A 21,266-nucleotide genomic window follows, 5' to 3' on the forward strand; every position below is an offset into this window, starting at 1 on the left:
ATCACACAAGACAAAGCTCATTTTGTTTGTGTTTTCTGGCCGCTGGGTTGTGTTTCTCTCCCTGTGCACAAATATATAATTCTGTCAACAAATCTGAAAACTACACAACTGATAAAAATGACTCTTTCACAAACCAATGATCTTAAATGTTTTCAATTCAGGGACGAGAGATGACGGTATCAAATAAAACTGAGCTGGAACACAAGGGACGGATCATCAAGTATACAGAGATCACATTTGCAAAGTGCCTTCTTCCTGCTGCCGTCATTCCAAAAGCGCTTAGATGTGCAAACTTCAAGGCCACAAGAAGAGCACATGCATTCAGGGATGGACTTCTGAAGACTAATATTAGTTCATATTCACACGAGTTAAATTTAAACTATTTTCACTTTCTGAATGACATGGTTGACTTTGGGGTTTTAGTAAACTAATCAGCATCGCACCCAAAAGGCTTCGAAAGCAGAGGCACAAACTTAGTGATGTTTCACACTCTCAAATGACTCATTTGCAAAGCAGCCATTAGAACACAAACTCATCCAGGGCCACATACGAACTTCATTATTAAATGCCACAAAATGACAGTAATGTGACGATGATGAGGGTGTACTGCAATTCCACTGAACAAGTACTCAATAGTTCATCACTCCAACGCTAATCTTTTCATTAGACATTGCAATGAAGAGAGATGAGCTTTTAAAGATGAAGAAATAATCATATTCTTTTTTTATCTTGGAACTGAGATTTATGTTTATAATCATCCAGAAACAACAACTCACAACTCCGTCTTTTGTTTCTGTGAAGGCTCTCAGTTGTCCAAGTGGTTTCCATTGTTTTCCATCTGAAAACAATGTTATTCCCAATGCATGAAGCAAAAGGCACTAGAAGCACGTCACACAGCAGAAAAGAATGCAGCACAGTTATCTTAGGAGGAGTTTTGGTCTTAGAATTAGAAGGCTTCATTTTAAAATATTAGCCCTCCAAAATAATCTTGATAGTCTGCACAAAATGTTAGAAACTTTAGTGGAGGAAGAGGCCCATAATAAGATCACAAAGTTCATAGTTAAAATTCAAATGGCTGAGCATTTAAAAAAGTAAGGAGCAGCAAATCAGGAAGTTTCACAACCTTTTAGTGCAGAAAAGGTGTACTTTCAGTGGGAGTATTTTTAAAGATACACCCAGACAAATTAGTGACAACGGGGAAAATTGGGTAAAGAATCTCTCCAACAGGGTTCTTACACAGACAGAAAGGATGTGCTCGCTAAAGGACTAAATTTCTCAGTGACCCCTAAACATATACTGACAGTAGATTACATCACTGCAGTAGAGTCAGCCATTAACATAACAGCTTGTCAGAGTCAGAAGCTGGGGACCTCCGACTAAGAGTCACAGCAGTGCTGAACAGTGCTAAGCCTCCTCCGTCCAACATCACAGGAGAAGATCGGGAAAGCTTTGTCAGCACTGCAAAAAGGACCAAAGCATCCTTATCCTGCCAGCGGATAAAGACAGATGCACAGTGGTCCTGAACACATCGGACTACGAGTGTTGGGAAAGTGTCCGTAACACGGACCCACAACAGGGGCGCAAATGAACGGACAATGGATAAGAGAAGGAGTAACAATTTAATGTTGCGAAAGAACACAACGGAATATAACAAGAGTAATGCCAATCATACACAGAGGACTGCGGGCAGGCTTGAAGATAGGAGACCTCGGATGAACGAAGAGCCGGGGCCCACACCGCTTCTACCACCAACGGCCTGAAGAACACCGAAGCCGCCAAGCCCTGAGTCCCCAGGTGGTCTCTGTCCTCTGTTGTCGGCCCTGGTACTGCTGGCAGACAGAAACAGAAGGTGGTGAGTGTGAGTCCTTACACCCAGCAACCTTTATTAGTGATTCCTCCGGGAGGGATAACCTCCACCTCCAGGAAACGTCTTTACTTGTGCAGCTCCCGTTTGTCCCTCTCCTGGGTCTTCACGGGCATGCAACTGCACACAGAACAATAGTAGATTAACAGTGATCACAGCAGAGAAGGTTACCTCTAATCGTAGAAGATTTCTCGGCGAGGAGGTGGAGTTGCCGTCCGGCCTTTATGGTGATGGTGATGAGATGAATGAGTGACAGCTGGTGTTGAGGATGAGTGACGGCTGTCACTCCCAGTGGCTCTGGCGCCCTCTTGTGCTTGAAGCCCGCACTCCAAGCAGGGCGCCATCTGGTGGTGGTGGGCCAGCAGTACCTCCTCTTCAGCGGCCCACACAACAATGAGGCCAAGATCAACAACTTGCTCAGTGACTCCAGTACATACGAACGTCTGAAGAGAGACCCCACGAGCGGCTATAAGAAGAAAATCATTAGCTACCTCCAAAACCTGGAGAAAGAGGGACTCATCGACAGGCAGACATACTACAGACTGTACCCTGGGGACACCACTCCGTGCATCTATGGACTGTCCAAAATCCACAAACAGGACGTGCCACTCAGGCCTATTGTATGTAGCACAGATTCTGTCACGTACAATTTGGCCAAGCACCTCAAGTGGATTTTGGCTCCTCTAGTGGGTAACTCAGATCACCATGTGGAGAACACACAAGATTTTGTGAACAAGATCAAGGACCTTCAGCTAGAGGCAGATGAAACTATGGTGTCATTTGATGTGACTTTGTTGTTCACCTGCATCCCCTCCGCTGAGGCCGTCTCAGCTGTGAGGCAGAGACTGCTGGAGAATGTGTCTCTACCTGAAAGGACCAAACTCACACCAGACCACATCTGCCAACTCTTGGAGATCTGTCTCAACACCACGTATTTCCTGTTTAGGGGGAATTACTACAGGTAGATCCATGGTTGTGCGATGGGGTCTCCGGTATCCCCCATTGTAGCCAATCTGTACATGGAGCGAGTGGAGAAGATAGCCTTGATGTCTTTCATGGGCATCTCTCCCAGTCACTGGTTCAGATATGTCAATGTCACATGGCTTAAAATCAAGCAACAGCAAGTTGAGGACTTTACAGAACACATCAACCCGGTGGACTCCAATATCAAGTTCACACGTGAGGATGCCAGAAACAACCATTTAGCCTTCTTGGACTGTGATGTTATGATTGGAGAGAACAGGCAGCTCCAGACAGGAGTTTACAGAAAACACACTCATACTGATCAATATCTGCTCTTTGACTCAAACCACCCCCTTGAACACAAGCTCGGGGTGATCAGGACGCTTCAACACAGAGCCCTACAGGTGCCCACAACTGCAGAGGGAAGGGCTAAAGAACAATGACTTGTCCGGAAAGCCCTCACGGTATGTGGGTACCCACAATGGTCCCTGGACAAAGTGCAGAAGTCCCAGAGAACAAAGAGACCAGATAGACAGGAGACGGAGACAAGAAGAAGAGGAGTGTCTCTCCCTTATTAGCAGGAGTAGGGGAAAAACTACAGAGGATCTTCAGACAGCACAAATCCCAGTTTACTTTAAACCGGTTAACACCTTGAGACAGAATTAGTTCACCCTAAGGACAGGATCCCTAGTTACAAACAGAGCAATGTAGTGTATTCTATCAGATGTCAGGAAAACTGTAACGAACACTACATAGGTGAGACTAAGCAACCTTTACACAACAGGCTATACCAGCACCGCAGAGAGGGCGCCAGTGGACCTCAGTCTGCAGTTCATCTCCACCTTAAAGACACTAACCACACGTTTGAGGACAAGGAAGTTAAAATCTTAGAGAAGAAATGGTTTGAGAGAGGGGTCAAGGAGGCATTCTATGTGAAACAGTTGAAACCCAGCCTTAAGCGGGGAGGGGGTCTGAGACACGCTTTGTCCCCTGTTTACAATGGGGTACTCAGGTCAAAGCAGTTTCAGTCTTTTGTTCATGGTAATGAGTCATTCATGTCATCAGGAGAGTCGTCAAGGGAGCCATCAGGAGAGGCGTCCGTCCCATCATTAGGAGGGACAGCTACCCTGTCATTAGGAGGGTGCTAACTAGAGCACAATAAATGCTAATTAGAGCTTTAGTTTAGTCACTACCCTATAGCAGTCTGCCTCTCGGTAGGAGGGGTCTAGTTAGGTTTAAAACTCCAGCTTTTGTGGCTTCTGTTTATTCTTCTCTACAAGAGTCAAGACAGAAGTCAGACTACCAGAGCAAGAATTTTAGCTGAGGAAGCTTCTGCGAATTGAAGCGAAATGTCCTCGCATCAAGAAACCCAGTCCAGTCGAAGATTCAAGCTTCTCTACCACAACTCCGTCATCGTCAAACTGAAGTATGACCACGAGGGATGTGCGTCATCAAACAAAACAAGATGTATCCACATACGTAGGTGACGATACGATTCAGGAATAATACGTTTTATTGTGAAACAGTTGACTGACAACTGCGTGGATGAGGTTTGATGCAATCAGATCAAATTTCCTGTTTGATGTAGAAACATGATAAAATAGAATAAGTCAAATGTGGCATCGCTTACCTTCACATACGTGTATTATAAAAGATTAGGGACCTTCTTCGGGCTTTTACTAGTACGTGCGGCACATCGGTGCTGCATCTGCTCACCTTTTGTTCACCACTGGGGCAGCACCATATAAAGCAACAGACATTGCAGTATTGAAGATGCCCAGAAGAAGAAGCCCATTGTTGCTGGTGTAGGATAAATATCGTAGGAGAATTTTTCTGTTCTCTACCAGTATGTTTGCATTCTTTTGCTTCCACTGGTGTCACATACCCACAATTCTGTGTGCAGCACAAGTTTGTCATGTTGCAAAATTACATTCTCACGTTAACCAAGTCCACACACAGGCGTCTCTAGATCTACCCTGGATGTAGATTTTCTCAAGACTCGACCTGTTCAAGCATCTCCAGGTGCATGTCCCCATCAGGAATCAACTAAGAAGACATCCTGCCCACGCCCAGCATTCCCTTGACAATGACGAACAGGAAACCTCTCTACAACAAACCGTCAACTAATGTCCATGTATGAAGAAGCCTACTGAGGGGAGCTTCCAACTCACCCACAACAACCCTGAAGGAGTTACAAGTTTCAGTAGCTGTGATTAATCACAGTCACAGCTTCATTGTAGATATAGTTGTATGTCAAAGTTTGGCACCTTTGATGATTTTCCTTTATAAATCATTGGTTGTTTGGATCAGCAATTTCAGTTAAATATATCATATAGCAGACAAACACAGTGATATTTGAGAAGTGAAATGAAGTTTATAGGATTTACAGAAAGTGCAATAATTCTTTAAACAAAATTAGGCAGGTGCATAAATTTGGGCACCCCAACAGAAAAAATACAGCAGTATTTAGTAGATCCTCCTTTTGCAGAAACAACAGTCTCTAAATGCTTCCTATAGCTTCCAATGAGAGTCTGTATTCTGGTTGAAGGTATTTTGGACCATTCTTCTTTACAAAATATCTCAGGATTGTTGGTTTCCGAGTATGGACAGCCCGCTTAAAGTCACACCACAGATTTTCAATAATATTCAGGTCTGGGGACTGAGATGACCATTCCAGAATGTTGTACTTGTTCCTCTGCATGAATGTCTTAGTTGATTTTGAGCAGTGTTTAGGGTCGTTGTCTTGTTGAAAGATCCAGCCCCGGTGCAACTTTGTCACTGATTCATGAACATTGTTCTCAAGAATCTGCTGATATTGACTGGAATCCATGTGACCCTCAACTTTAACAAGATTCCCAGTACCTGCACTGGCCACACAGCCCCACAGCATGATGGAACCACCTCCAAATTTTGCTGTAGGGAGCAAGTGTTTTTCTTGGAATGCTGTGTTCTTTTTCAGCCATGCATACTGCCCCTTGTTATGTCCAAATAACTCAATTTTAGTTTCATCAGTCCACAGCAGCTTATTCCAAAATGAAGCTGTCTTGTCCAAATGTGCTTTAGCATACCTCAAGCGACTCTGTTTGTGACGTGTATGCAGAAAAGGCTTCCTCTGCATTACAGCATCATGCAGCATCTCTTTGTGCAAAGTGCGCTGTATAGTTGAACGATGCACAGAGACACTATCTGCAGCAAGATCATGTTGTAGGTCTTTGGAGCAGCTCTGTGGGTTGACTATGACTGCTGTCACATCCGTCGCTTCAGCTTATCCAAGACTTTTCTTGGCCTGCCACTTCAGGCCTTGACTAGTACTGTGCCTGTGGTCTTCTATTTCCTCACTATGTTCCTCATAGTGGAAAGTGACAGCTGAAATCTCTGAGATAGCTTTTTGTATCCTTCCCCTAAACCATGATGTTGAACAATCTTTGTTTTCAGGTCATTTGAGAGTTGTTTAGAGGCTCCCATGCTGCTACTCATTAGAAGAGATGCAAAGAGGGGAAAACATTTGCAAATGGCCACCTTAAATACTCTTTCTCATGATTGGATTCACCTGTGTAAGGAGGTCAAGGGTCAATGAGCTTACCAAACCAATTTTGTGTTCCAATAATTAGTGCTAAATGTATTTAAATCAATAAAATAACAAGGGTGCCCAAATTTATGCAGTTCCATGCAGTGGTTTGAATCATATTTATCTAATAGATTACAATTTGTTCATGTAAATGGGGAGTCTTCTTCATGGACTAAGGTTAATTATGGAGTTCCACAAGGTTCTGTGCTAGGACCAATTTTATTCACTTTATACATGCTTCCCTTAGGCAGTATTATTAGACGGCATTGCTTAAATTTTCATTGTTACGCAGATGATACCCAGCTTTATCTATCCATGAAGCCAGAGGACACACACCAATTAGCTAAACTGCAGGATTGCCTTACAGACATAAAGACATGGATGACCTCTAATTTCCTGCTTTTAAATTCAGATAAAACTGAAGTTATTGTACTTGGCCCCACAAATCTTAGAAACATGGTGTCTAACCAAATCATTACTCTTAGTGGTCGATCTCTGCTCCCCTCCACAGCGTGTCTTTTTCCTGGTTCTCTCCCTCAGCCCCAACCAGTCCCAGCAGAAGACTGCCCCTACCTGAGCCTGGTTCTGCTGGAGGTTTCTTCCTGTTAAAAGGGAGTTTTTCCTTCCCACTGTCGCCAAGTCCTTGCTCATAGGGGGTCGTTTTGACCGTTGGGGTTTTTCTGTAATTATTGTATGGCCTTGCCTTACAATATAAAGCGCCTCGGGGCGACTGTTTGTTGTGATTTGGCGCTATATAAATAAAATTGATTTGATTTGATTTGATCACAATATACATGGACAATATCACAACACTGATTACAACCATGGCATGAAAGTTTCAAAAAGAATTTTCAGCTGGCCTGGAAGATCAAAATAAGCAAGTCCAGAAGCCTCAAACTACATATGAAGCATAAATATTAAAAGGTAGAAACAGTGTATAAATGTTCACAGTAAGATGGAATATCACAATGACAGACTCAAGGGATGCATTCATTACCTAACCTACCCATATCCTGGGCAGTGGCAAGAAATGATTTCCATCAGAAGGAACTGAGAAAGCAAAGGTAGCGCAAAGCCACATGGACACTGTAGGATGAGTACAACAGGGGAGCACTAGTGTAGGATTTGGGACAAGGCTGGAACAAGGCTCCTTAGCCAGAGATGAAGGCTTTTGGTGTCAACAGTAGGAAGCAATAAGGTGGACCAAGGCCATTGTACAGGCAAAGTAAAGCCAATGGATAAGATGGGAGGGAGTGGAGGAGAGAAACATGTAATACAACCAGCTAGCTCAACTATCAGGGCTAGCAATGGTGTTTCACCTTCTCCCAAGAACTTCAGTCAATGGTGTGAATAAAAGCCTCCGTGCTCCCTCATATTGTGCACAGTGCTCATGTACTAGTGCTGGACAGTTCATGAGCACTGTGCACAATATGAGAGAGTTTCTACACCCACAATCAGCACATTGGGGCATTTTGGGGATGTTTAAGATAAAAGCCCAGTTACATGAACATGTAAAATGTAGATCAAAAACCGATTTTACACAAAGTGTCCCCTTTAAGAACTTAATATTCAAAAGTGTCATTCTATAAAAAAATAAATATCAGAGGGCGACCAATGGCAAGAGAGTATTTTTCATACTTGACAGCTTAAATCTCCTAACTGGTTTATGCTTGTCATTTTACATACTCAGTCACAGTATATCAAACGCTCATGCAAACAGCCAGACAGACATTTAATGGGAGTAGAGCCGTGAATGTAAGTCTGCAATTTCAATGCTGTATTTTTCAGCCTACACATCGATCTGCTGTCCTCTACTTGAAATTATGAAAGAAAAACACTCCACAAGGGTAGGAATATATAATGCCTTGACTTTATTACATTATCCTCTGTCTTTAAATATGAATCCAAAAGACAAGTCTGTCTTTGCATATCATAGATAAAATCATTTCTAAAAGGTCAATAGCTTGAATAGAATAGAACAGAATGCTTTTATGTCACTGCACTGAAATACAACAAAACTGGAGAGCTGCTGCAGAAACGTGCCTCAGTGCAAACACATCTCACAGTTTTCACTGCAAACACACGCCCTCATAAATACATGATGTCACACTTCATTCATTGCCATTTGCACATCACTCCTGCAAACACACACAGTAAAACACAACACACACAATCTCACTCTAGTAGGTGAATAAATAGTGTAAACTCATGTTGTAAGAGTTCTGTGCATCAGGACAACTTGATTAATCAGAAAGTTTAGCTTCATTACACCCATCAAGGATGTAATAAAATCACGTGTGTTTATTTATTTGTCTGTCTGTCTCTTACCAGGATCACGAATCATCATGAATTTTGACATTTTCACCACACATACACATTAGGCTATGAAAGACTCCAATAAATTTTGGAAGTGATCCAGATTTCACTTTATATAGGCTTTGAAGGATTACGTCAAAAGTACTTCAAAGATTCCCACTAGATTTGTACCACAGACACATATTAGGGCACAGAAGACTCCACTTAATTTTGGAGGTGATCTGGATCTGGATTGGTGGACGCCTGAAATCTTTGATTGCTCTTGTTTAATACTGTAGTTGCTTTTGGAAAGAAGAAGTTCCTGAATCTACTAGTCCTTGTCTTCAGACACCTGTAAGTTGTCCCTGAGGGCAAAAGTTCCAACAGTGAGTGACCAGGCTGTGAACAGTCCTGTGGAATTTTTGTGGCTTTCGAGAGCAATCTAGAGTAGACAAGAAGTGGACACCCAATGATCTTTTGAGCTGTTAATCACTCTGTGTTGCAGAGTGTCCAGAGTACCACACAGTCGCACAGTACATGAGGAGGCTCGCAATGGTGGAACAGTAGAAAAACACCAGTTTGTTCTGTTCTTACACTGCTGGGGCTTCTTGACCACAGCCGTAGTGTTGTCCATCCATGTGAGTCTGTCCAAGGTCAGAGTCCCCAAGAAATTAAAACTGTGGAGCCTCTCTACCTAGTCACCATTGATGGACAGAGGGATGGGTTCAGTAAGGGCCCTTGGGCAAGGTCTTTATTCTCCTAGTTGCTCCCGGTGTGTAGTGAGCATGTTGTATGGCAGCACCATGACACTGGGGTGAATGTGAGGCATTATTGTAAAGTGCTTTGAGTGTGTGATGAAGATGAGAAAGTGCTATATAAATGCAGTCCATTTATGTATATTTACTTGTACATTCACATCACGGTAGAGTGTGCAGGGCGTCTGTGCATCAACCTTCTGATACATTTTATTTTGTGTTGGAATGTTAAGGGTTAAATAAAATAAGCCCATGACTTGTGTCTCAGTCAGAGCTCCTACACTGCTGTTCCTGAGAAGAAAATACTGCTTCAGTTCTGTGATTGGTGGTCCAGCTATAAAATTACAGATGGTCTAGCAATAGAAATTCACTTCCAGACTTTCATGGATATGCATCCCAGAAGGTAAGAGCCCGTTCACACTGACGTGGCGTGGCTGACGCTGCTCAAGCAGATTCTCAAAAATCTCTGTGATGCGCTCCAGGGACCCAAATGTTCTGTCTTCAGTGCAGGTCGATGGAGCTCAGCAGAGGGTGATGTTGTACTGGTGGAGCTCGACTTTTGGTGACAGTCCGCTATATAAACTTGACGCAACTCTACGATTGTGTGACTTGTTACTGATGCATTGTTGAGGCAGGTTCTACCCATTCCTTCACATTTCTTCATGCCCAAGAGATCCAGAGCAGGTGGTACATCCAGTCAAGCCTCCAACATTGGCCAGGAGAGGGGAACAAAGCAGGAAGTGACATAACAGTAGAAGAGCTCAACTCTTCCTGCTATTTCTCATGAACGTCAAAGATTGTCAGCATGTTGAAAGTGTTTCCTATGCAGTGTTGGGGAAAGTAACTTTGGAAAGTTACTTCATTAGTTAATCTATACAGTTATATTTACAGTTACTTCTTACATTTACTTCATTAGCAGCTGCGGACACCTTGTCGGCAGCTGCTGAATGTAATTAATAAAGTTACTCATAATCTAATTTGGTTATTTTTAAGATTTAGTACTCAGAAAAGTAACTATTAGTTACTTTGCTGATTAGTTACTTTTCTGATTGCTCAATCTTATGAGTAACCAAGTTAGATTACTCGTTACCTTATTAGTTACATTACTTATTAGTTGCAAGTTTTCTGCAGATTCTAATAAAGTAACTGCATAAAGCACCTGTATAAAGCAACTAAAAAAGTAACTTGTCAAAGTTACTTTCCACAACACTGTTCCTATGATGGCCACTATGTTGCCACTATAGTTGGTCACTATGATGGAACCACCAATGATGTTGCCACCAGTGAGGAAGACATTGTTGCAAACTTGATTTCCTTAACATTTTCAAGAATAACTTGACTGAAATGTTGTAGTACTTAAGTTCGTGCAGAAAACCAAAGTTTTTCGGAGGCATTCCAACTTCAGGAATTACACACATTTTCAAGTGGTAAGATATCAATACAGAATATAACTGGCTGCTGCTGCCAGAGTTTTCTGGGGGGGGGCTTGATTAAACTCGATCTGTAAATTTACCAGCTCAGCAATGATTATGTATATAATGACCATTTTCTTAGATAAACTGCAACATATATCTAACTGGCTACTGTAATAATCTCAGTGGAGGTTCAGAGGTTAAAGATCAGCTGTTCTGTACTGTGTGCAGTTTTGTCCCTAACCATAACTCTAAAACAGATCAATCATCCGGATGTCAAATGAACTTTAACTTCAGGAAGTTCCCAAATGTAATAAGTCTATGTTGTCCTCTGTGTTGCACCTTCAGTGCTGAGATGTTGATTAAGAACAGCACTGGGGTGAGTTTGCTCTCACCTCCAGCAGGAAGGGTTCCACCTCTGAGACTTTGCCTGTGGCCACACACTGGAACGATGCATTCTGCCCCGCGTTCACCTCCACGTCACCGAGCCGAGAGAAATGAGGCACCTTGTCTGTGGAAGAGTACAAACACACACTCGTCACGTTGGCACATCTGGAGCTGAAGCCTTGATGTCTGAAGACAGTAAACACACAGATGTGAGCAGTAATTTATTGAAAGGAGGCTGAATGTTCAGTGGATTTTGTCACCTTGACTCACCACCAAAGCCAGCGAGAGATCAGTGTTTGTCCGTGCCAGAGATGTGTTTTTTTTTTTTTTTTTTTAAACTACTGTTCATAAATGTAGAGTTGACCTGAACATTTTCAGTAAGTTATGATGTCAGTCAAGAAACAAGATTCCTCACCTAAGAGCACTATTATATATACACTCAACAAAAATATAAATGCAACACTTTTGGTTTTGCTCTCATTTTGTATGAGATGAACTCAAAGATCTAAAACTTTTTCCACATACACAATATCACCATTTCCCTCAAATATTGTTCACAAACCAGTCTAAATCTGTGATAGTGAGCACTTCTCCTTTGCTGAGATAATCCATCCCACCTCACAGGTGTGCCATACCAAGATGCTGATTAGACACCATGATTAGTGCACAGGTGTGCCTTAGACTGCCCACAATAAAAGGCCACTCTGAAAGGTGCAGTTTTGTTTTATTGGGGGGGGATACCAGTCAGTATCTGGTGTGACCACCATTTGCCTCATGCAGTGCAACACATCTCCTTCACATAGAGTTGATCAGGTTGTCAATTGTGGCCTGTGGAATGTTGGTCCACTCCTCTTCAATGGCTGTGCGAAGTTGCTGGATATTGGCAGGAACTGGTACACGCTGTCGTATACGCCGGTCCAGAGCATCCCAAACATGCTCAATGGGTGACATGTCCGGTGAGTATGCCGGCCATGCAAGAACTGGGACATTTTCAGCTTCCAAGAATTGTGTACAGATCCTTGCAACATGGGGCCGTGCATTATCCTGCTGCAACATGAGGTGATGTTCTTGGATGTATGGCACAACAATGGGCCTCAGGATCTCGTCACGGTATCTCTGTGCATTCAAAATGCCATCAATAAAATGCACCTGTGTTCTTCGTCCATAACAGACGCCTGCCCATACCATAACCCCACCGCCACCATGGGCAACTCGATCCACAACACTGACATCAGAAAACCGCTCACCCACACGACGCCACACACGCTGTCTGCCATCTGCCCTGAACAGTGTGAACCGGGATTCATCTGTGAAGAGAACACCTCTCCAACATGCCAAACGCCAGCGAATGTGAGCATTTGCCCACTCAAGTCGGTTACGACGACGAACTGGAGTCAGGTCGAGACCCCGATGAGGACAACGAGCATGCAGATGAGCTTCCCTGAGATGGTTTCTGACAGTTTGTGCAGAAATTCTTTGGTTATGCAAACCGATTGTTTCAGCAGCTGTCAGAGTGGCTGGTCTCAGACGATCTTGGAGGTGAACATGCTGGATGTGGAGGTCCTGGGCTGGTGTGGTTACACATGGTCTGCGGTTGTGAGGCTGGTTGGATGTACTGCCAAATTCTCTGAAACGCCTTTGGAGACGGCTTATGGTAGAGAAATGAACATTCAATACACGAGCAACAGCTCTGGTTGACATTCCTACTGTCAGCATGCCAATTGCACGCTCCCTCAAATCTTGCGACATCTGTGCACCTTTCAGAGTGGCCTTTTATTGTGGGCAGTCTAAGGCACACTTGTGCACTAATCATGGTGTCTAATCAGCATCTTGATATGGCACACCTGTGAGGTGGGATGGATTATCTCAGCAAAGGAGAAGTGCTCACTATAACAGATTTAGACTGGTTTGTGAACAATATTTGAGGGAAATGGTGATATTGTGTATGTGGAAAAAGTTTTAGATCTTTGAGTTCATCTCATACAAAATGGGAGCAAAATCAAAAGTGTTGCGTTTATATTTTTGTTGAGTGTATATATATATATATATATATATCCATCCATTTTCTTCCGCTTTATCCGGAGTCGGGTCGCGGGGGCAGCAGCTCAAGCAAAGCTGCCCAGACCTCCCGATCCACACACACCTCCTCCAGCTCCTCCGGGGGAACCCCAAGGCTTTCCCAAGCCAGCCGAGAGATGTAGTCCCTCCAGCGTGTCCTGGGTCTTCCCCGGGGCCTCCTCCCAATGGGACGTGCCCGGAACACCTCTCCAGCGAGGCGTCCAGGGGGCATCTGGAAAAGATGCCCGAGCCACCTCAACTGACTCCTTTCGATGTGGAGGAGCAGTGGCTCGACTCCGAGTTCCTCCCGAGTGACCGAGCTCCTCACCATATCTCTAAGGGAGCACCCAGCCACCCTGCGGAGGAAACTCATCTCGGCCGCTTGTACTCGTGATCTCATTCTTTCGGTCATGAGCCAAATCTCATGACCATAGGTGAGGATCAGAATGTAGATCGATCGGTAAATCGAGAGCTTTGTCCCCCTACTCAGCTCTCTCTTCACCACGACGGTCTGATACAGCGACTGCATCACTGCAGATGCTGCACCAATCCGTCTATCGATCTCACGCTCCATTCGTCCCTCACTCGTGAACAAGACCCCGAGATACTTAAACTCCTCCACTTGAGGCAAGGACACTCCACCGACCTGAAGAGCGCAAAGCACCTTTTTCTGGTCGAGAACCATGGCCTCGGATTTGGAAGTGCTGATTTTCATCCCGGACGCTTCACACTCGGCTGCAAACCGCCCCAGTGCACGCTGAAGGTCCTGATTTGATGAAGCCAACAGAACCACATCGTCCGCAAACAGCAGAGATGAGATTCTGTGGTTCCCAAACCAGACCCCCTCTACACCCTGGCTGCGCCTAGAAATTCTGTCCATAAAAATAATGAACAGAACCGGTGACAAAGGGCAGCCCTGGCGGAGGCCAACTTGCACTGGAAACAGGTTTGACTTACTACCGGCAATGCAAACCAAGCTCCTGCTGCGGTCGTACAGGGACTGGATAGCACTTAGCAAAGCACCCTGGACCCCGTACTCCTGGAGCACTCCCCACAGGGTGCGCCGAGGGACACGGTCGAATGCCTTCTCCAGATCCACAAAACACATGTGGACTGGTTGGGCGAACTCCCATGAACCCTCGAGCACCTGATGGAGCGTGTAGAGCTGGTCCAGTAAGCCGCGACCAGGACGAAAACCATACTGCTCCTCCTGAATCCGAGGTTCAACCATCGGTCGAATTCTCCTCTCCAGTACTCTGGAATAGACCTTACCGGGGAGGCTGAGGAGTGTGATCGCCCTATAGTTGGAACACACCCTCCGGTCCCCCTTCTTAAGCAGAGGGACCACCACCCCGGTCTGCCAATCCAGAGGCACTGTCCCCTATCGCCACACGATGTTGCAGAGGTGTGTCAGCCAAGACAGCCCCATAACATCTAGAGACTTAAGGTACTCAGGACAGATTTTATCCACCCCAGGAGCCTTGCCACAGAGGAGCTTTCTAACCACCTCAGTGACTTCAGCCTGGGTAATGGATGAGTCCCCAGTCTCTGCTTCCTCTTCGGAAGACGTGACGATGGGATTGAGGAGGTCCTCGAAGTACTCCTTCCACCGCCCGACAACATCCCCAGTCAGGGTCAACAGCTCCCCACCTGCACCGTAAACAGTGCTGGTGGAGAGCTGCTTCCGCCTCCTGAGGCATCGGACAGTTTGCCAGAATCTCTTCAAGGCCGACCGATAGTCCTCCTCCATAGCCTCCCCGAACTCCTCCCAGACCCGAGTTTTTGCCTCTGCGACCGCACGGGCTGTGGCATGCTTGGCCTGCCAGTACCTGTCAGCTGCCTCTGGGGTCCCACCTACCAACAAAGATAAGTCTGACTCCTTCTTCAGCTTGATGGCATCCCTTACTTCCGGTGTCCACCACCGGGTTCGGGGATTGCCGCCGCGACAGGCACCAGAGACCTTGCGACCACAGCTACGAGCAGCTGCATCGACAATGGAGGTGGAGAACGTGGTCCGCTCAGACTCCATGTCTCCAACCTCCCCCGGGATCTGGGAGAAGCTCTCCCGGAGGTGGGAGTTGAAGACCTCGCTGACAGAGGGTTCCGCCAGTCGTTCCCAGCAGACCCTCACGATACGTTTGGGCCTGCCAGGTCTGACCGGCTTCCTACCCTCCCAGCGGATCCAACTCACCACCAGGTGGTGATCAGTCGACAGCTCTGCCCCTCTGTTCACTCGAGTGTCCGAGACACACACACACACACATATATATATATATATATATATATATATATATATATGACAACAATATTGTTGGATTTCCATCATACTTGGTTTGACATTTGTTCCTGTACCTGCTGTGGTGTGCATTCAACATCAGCTGCTATTTCAAAAATACTGATGCACTGATGCACATCCAGTTATATATAAGGATCCTTTCATGTTGCAAGATATGGCTAGTTTTCATTTTATCAGGTCTTATCTCTGCATACAACGAAAAAGAAAAAGTGACAGTGGCCTTTGTGACCACAAGGACGCTGCAATTAGCGACAATATTTTACAAGCAACTTGATGGACATGTCAGTCTTTAGTCTATGTTCTGGTCATTGGGCAAGTTAAAAGCCCAAAATAGTAAGTTCACTGGTTATCATCTGTATCGATCAGAACCCCACGTTTAAGAGCTGAATGTGCAGTAGTTTTTTATGGACTTACAGACATTTTGCAGACCCACTCACACACTGACTTCATTCATTCTTATTTGCTCTGCTAATAGCAGCGAAGAAACAGTTGAACAAAATGTGGGTCATATCCTCCAGTGAGCACCCCAATCAAGCAGTAATGGTTGGAAAAATGTCTCTGCCTTAGATGCCATAAAAGATACTAATGTTTCTGATTTAATCCCATCACACTGGCAGATGTTGGTGCTGTGGTGCATTATAATAATGCAGTATTTCGACAGATGTTGGAATGGAGTCCATAGGCTCCATCTTGATGGTCCATGATGGGAATTCCACTGTGGATAAGGCTACTCCATTTGGTGCATGTCTGACTCATGTTCACTAGTTATAGGGAATGTAAATTGGATGTGCATCAGTCATGAGGATGCTTTTAGAAATAGCAGCTGATGTTGAATGCACACCACAGCAGGTACAGGAACAAATGTCAGACCAAGTATGATGGAAATCCAACAATATTGTTGTGAAGAGAGTTTTATGAGTTCTGTCCATCTAAATGTTAATGATGGGCCTCAGGCTCTTGCTCCCAAATCACAAAGTTCACAGTTCAAGCTACATTGGGTAGCGCCGGGCGGTACAACCTGTAAATTTCCTCTCCTGCCCGGCATAAATTTTCAAAAAATTGAACTGAAATGTTTCTGAAATCTGATCATATTTCAAGCTTATAGTATCATACTTTTGTTTTATTTTGTAATTTCAACCAAATAACTAAAGAAATAAGAAATATATTTCACTTTTTTTCATATCTCAGCCACAAACAGCAAAGAGATCAGCAGTCAGCTGCTTTCAGCGTTCACTGTGTACTGAAAAACAGATATCAAATCTATCATTTTGCTCTAAAATTCTGGAAAAAGTGGTGTCACGGCAGCTTGTGGACTATCTTACTGAGAATAATCTCTTTGAGCCACTGCAGTCTGCTTTTAGAAAATATCATTCCACAGAGACGGCTCTCACTAAAGTGGTGAATGATCTTCTTGCAATAGATTCTGACGACACTACAGTTCTGGTGCTATTAGATCTCAGTGCTGCGTTTGATACAATGGATCATCATATTCTACCCGATATACAGGAGAATCATTTTGGGATTACTGGGAGTGCCCTTGCATGGTTGACGTCATACCTGTCCAGTCGTTCTCACTGTGTTTTGTACAGTAACACTACCTCTAACCTTAGGGTCATGAAATTTGGGGTTACACAGGGGTCTGTCTTAGGCCCCCTGCTTTTCTCCCTTTATATAGCACCACTTGTGTTGGGAAAGTGTAGTGACACGGACCAACAACAGGGGGCATAAATTATCGGACAATGAAATAGTCGAATATGAACACTTTACTGTTGTGAAAGAGCACAACAAAAACACAGAGGATTACAGAATTTGAGCAAACAGTCAATCCACAAAGGTGACGTGTGGGCAGGCTCGAGGATAGAAGACGTCCGTCCTGAGAAGAACCGGAACCACACGATTTCCTCCGCCACCGAACCTGGAGAATACTGGAGCCGCCAAGTTCCGAGTCCCCAGGTGGCCACCGTCTCCGAGTGTCGGATCTGGTACTGCTGGCGAGGAGCAAAAACAGTCAGATGTGGGTGCGTGCACACCCAGTAACAACAACGGTGGGAATTCCACCTCCAACACACACTCGTGCAGCTCCTGTCTAACCACTTATCTGGTTGGGGTGTGAAGCGAAGCCGTCGCTGATCACACCAAACGCCAATCTCTCAGATAAGGAACACCACAGGAAAGCGGCTGCAAAAAGAGTTCAGACTAAGACACAGTTTAGTGTTAAGGCTGAGAATATTACCTTCACAGGTCGTTGATATCTCGGCAACAAGGTGGAGATGACGTCTGGTTTTTATGGAGTGGAATGATGAAGTGTAGATGGATGACAGCTGTCATGAGATAATGAGTGACAGCTGTCACCCCCGGCTGTGTCCGTGGCAGCAGCGCCCTCTCGTGCCTGAAGCCCGCACTTCAGGCAGGGCGCCCTGTGGTGGCGGCCCACACAACAACTTGGGCACATATTGCAGCGTTTTAGAATCACCTTTCACTGCTATGCAGATGATACTCAGTTATACATGCTGATAACTGCTGGTAATCTCATCCACATAAAATCCTTAGAAGATTGCCTTGCATCAGTTAGAAGTTGGATGTCTAGAAACTTCCTACTTTTAAACTCTGATAAGACTGAAACGATGGTTCTTGGTCCAGTGAGACCAAGAACCATTTTGCCTCCTTTGCCACCTTTGACCTCCACATTAGAAATATTACTAGGACTGCTTTCTTCCACCCGCGAAATATAGCGAAGATTCATCCCATCCTGTCTATGGCTGATGCTAAGACCCTGATCCATGCGTTTGTCTCTTCTAGTTTGGACTACTGCAATGTTCTATTTTCTGGTTTACCGCAGTCTAGCATTAGGGGTCTCCAATTGGTTCAAAATGCTCCTGCTAGACTTTGACAGGAAGCAGAAAGTTCGGCCACATTACACCCATTTTGGCGTCTCTTCACTGGCTTCCTGTCCCAGTGAGATCAGATTTTAAGGTTCTGCTACTAACCTATAAAATTATTCATGGACTGGCACCTTCCTACTTAGCTGACCTAATTAAACCCTAAAATCTGCGGGTCATAGAGCTTTCTCTTATCGTGCCCTTGTACTGTAGAATGATCTCCCTGCATCAATAAAACAGTCAGATTCTAAGAAGTCAGATTTTAAATTCTGGGTCTTTTAGTGAAGTTTAGGGCTAGTGGCCGGCGATCACCTTAGTATTTCTTCTGTTTTTCTTGTTGCTAAATGATGATAAATTATACTGTATTTCTTGTCTTTCTGATGCCTGATTCTGTTTTTTCCTCTCTGTTTGAGGTGCAGCTCCATCCAGAGATGGGTGTGGGTGTTTTTTCTGCAGGCCTCCCATCCTGTGCACCAGCATGGACTCCCAAAATTTCCTGTATAATTTCCTGTATTGTCTATTATGTCGGTATCATGGCCCAAGCAGAGGGTCACCCCTTTGAGTCTGGTCTGCTTGAGGTTTCTTCCTGAAATCTTCAGAGGGAGTTTGTTTCTTACCACTGTCTCCTGTGTTCTTGCTCTGGGGGATAGTAAGGTTAGACCTTACTTGTGTGAAGCGCATTGAGGCAGCTTTGTTGTGATTTGGCACTATATAAATGAAGATAAATTGAAATTTATTTTATTAACTTTGACAGAAGCCTTTTAAAAAGAACTTTGATATTACAAATATATCATAAATGTAGTGGGTTTTTTTCTATTATTTTTGCTTTCAATACATCTATAATCCACTCAAATTTGGTTAAAATACGGTTTTCTAGTAACATTTTAGAGTTATAAAACCCTATAGCTTCAGGGGGCTCTGCCCCCTTGACCACCTCCGGGGCCCTGGCACCCTCGGGCGTGACCCGCGATCAAGTAATTTACCCGGCACTAAAATGGTTCTAGCTAGAACCCTGCTCAGATCTATATGGTACTTTTTATGTGGCCTTATTTTGCTTTGCTTTAATACATTTTTGACCTTTTTAACACATTATAGATGATTTTGAATCAGGTGGAATCATCTGCTGGACAATAAGGCTTCATATTGTTGAAGAAAGCCACTGTGTTCTACATTTTCTAACCAGTTTGTCAGACACTTGCTTCTGATTTTTCTGCAGCATCAGATTCTAGAGTCTGCAGACGTCGGGACTCTGGAATATTGTAGAAGCCACTTTAAACCCCTGTTAACAACAGAGATAAATCTTTACTCTGCAGAAGCTTGCTATTAGTCTCATGTAATGAAATATGGACTGTGGAATCAGAGATGAAAATTTAATTTTACCAAATGAACGATGCAGTTTTCAAGGTGTGTTTGCATAAAGATAAGGTGTTTGTAGGAATGGATGTACACAGACTTATTCCCACTGCACTCTGCCAATATCTTCACACTTGTTTGCTGCAGTGTTGTACCATATGGTAGCCCACACAAAAGTAAAACATCCGCAGTTTTTCTGATTCATTATTACGATCTGCCACAAATTAGCAGTTCATCTGTAAATACAATAAGTTAATGAATGCAGCTATTAAAACGTTCAATAAGGACTCATTGTTTTAGTGTCGGTGTGCTGCGTTCTTCCTGCTGATGAGCGATCCTGCTGGAGGAGAACGCTGCTGTCATCGAATCGGTCTCATCATAACCACATTTGGTTGATGTACGTATGTTAGCAAGATATTTTAATCATTTTAATCCAGTTTTGATCAAACATGTCACTAACCCAAACCTAGAAGTTCTCAAAGACTAGCCAACATATTTTTCCTCAAATACTGATACAGTTGTTAAGGAAAAGAAAGCTATAGTGGGTCATTTTAATGATTAGTTTGGTGATATGGGAAAAAATTTAGCAAATTAAATTGTACCTTCAAATGTGAGTTCTTGGGGTAACAGGACAATAAGGACTAACCTTTCAGATTCAATATTTATCAGAAAAACTGATGAAGTGGAAAAAAAGTCAACTGATTACAATAATTTTGATATGTCTTTGATTAAAAAAAAATATAACTGATTGCATTATTGCATCATTAAACCTTTATATCTGTAACTTGTCATTAATGAATGGGAGATTTCCTTCCAAAATGAAAATAGCTAAAGTGATACTGCTGCTCAAATCTGGTGATAAACATGTTTTTTCAAACTACAGGCCAATCTCTCTGCTACCCCAATTCTCCAAAAATCTAGAAAAAGTATTCATTAAGATGTTGGATGATTTTATATCAAAACATCACATACTAAATGAGTAGAAATATGGATTAATGAAAAATCCTACTACCTCACAGGTGGTAATTGATTTTGTGGAACATATCACAAATGCAACTGAAAACAGGGTTTTTTGACTTACAGAAAGCATTTGATACTATAGATAATACTGTATTATTGGATAAATTATGGAAGTATGACATTAGAGGATTAGCACATGATTGGATAGCTAGCTACTTTTACAATAGATAAATATGTTCATTTGGGTGGGATAAATTTGGAATTTTTGAGGTGCACTTGTGGGGTGCCCCAGGGCTCAGTCCTTGGACCTTTGTGGTTTCTTTTATATATTAATGACATATGTTTAGTTTCCACGTTTATGAGTTATATTTTATTTGCTGATGACACGACTGTTTTGTAGTGGGGATCATTTGGGACAGGTTCTGGACACGATGGAGAGGGAACTACAGAAGTTTAAGGAATGGTTTGATTCTAAC

The 21,266-nt window shown here is 43.7% G+C and overlaps 1 protein-coding gene across 5 annotated transcripts in view; it reads right to left on the minus strand.

Annotated features, from left to right (window-relative positions):
* Positions 1-21,266, minus strand: part of LOC117502014 (receptor-type tyrosine-protein phosphatase U-like) — a 689,797-nt gene that overhangs the window by 249,788 nt on the left and 418,743 nt on the right. For all 5 annotated transcript variants that reach the window (XM_034160998.1, XM_034160995.1, XM_034160994.1 and 2 more), the window contains one exon: positions 11,253-11,368. In XM_034160998.1, coding sequence (XP_034016889.1) covers positions 11,253-11,368 — 116 coding nt within the window. The remainder of the gene's footprint in view (positions 1-11,252; positions 11,369-21,266) is intronic.

The sequence above is a fragment of the Thalassophryne amazonica genome, chromosome 20 (assembly GCF_902500255.1).
Source record: "Thalassophryne amazonica chromosome 20, fThaAma1.1, whole genome shotgun sequence".
Taxonomy (NCBI): domain Eukaryota; kingdom Metazoa; phylum Chordata; class Actinopteri; order Batrachoidiformes; family Batrachoididae; genus Thalassophryne; species Thalassophryne amazonica.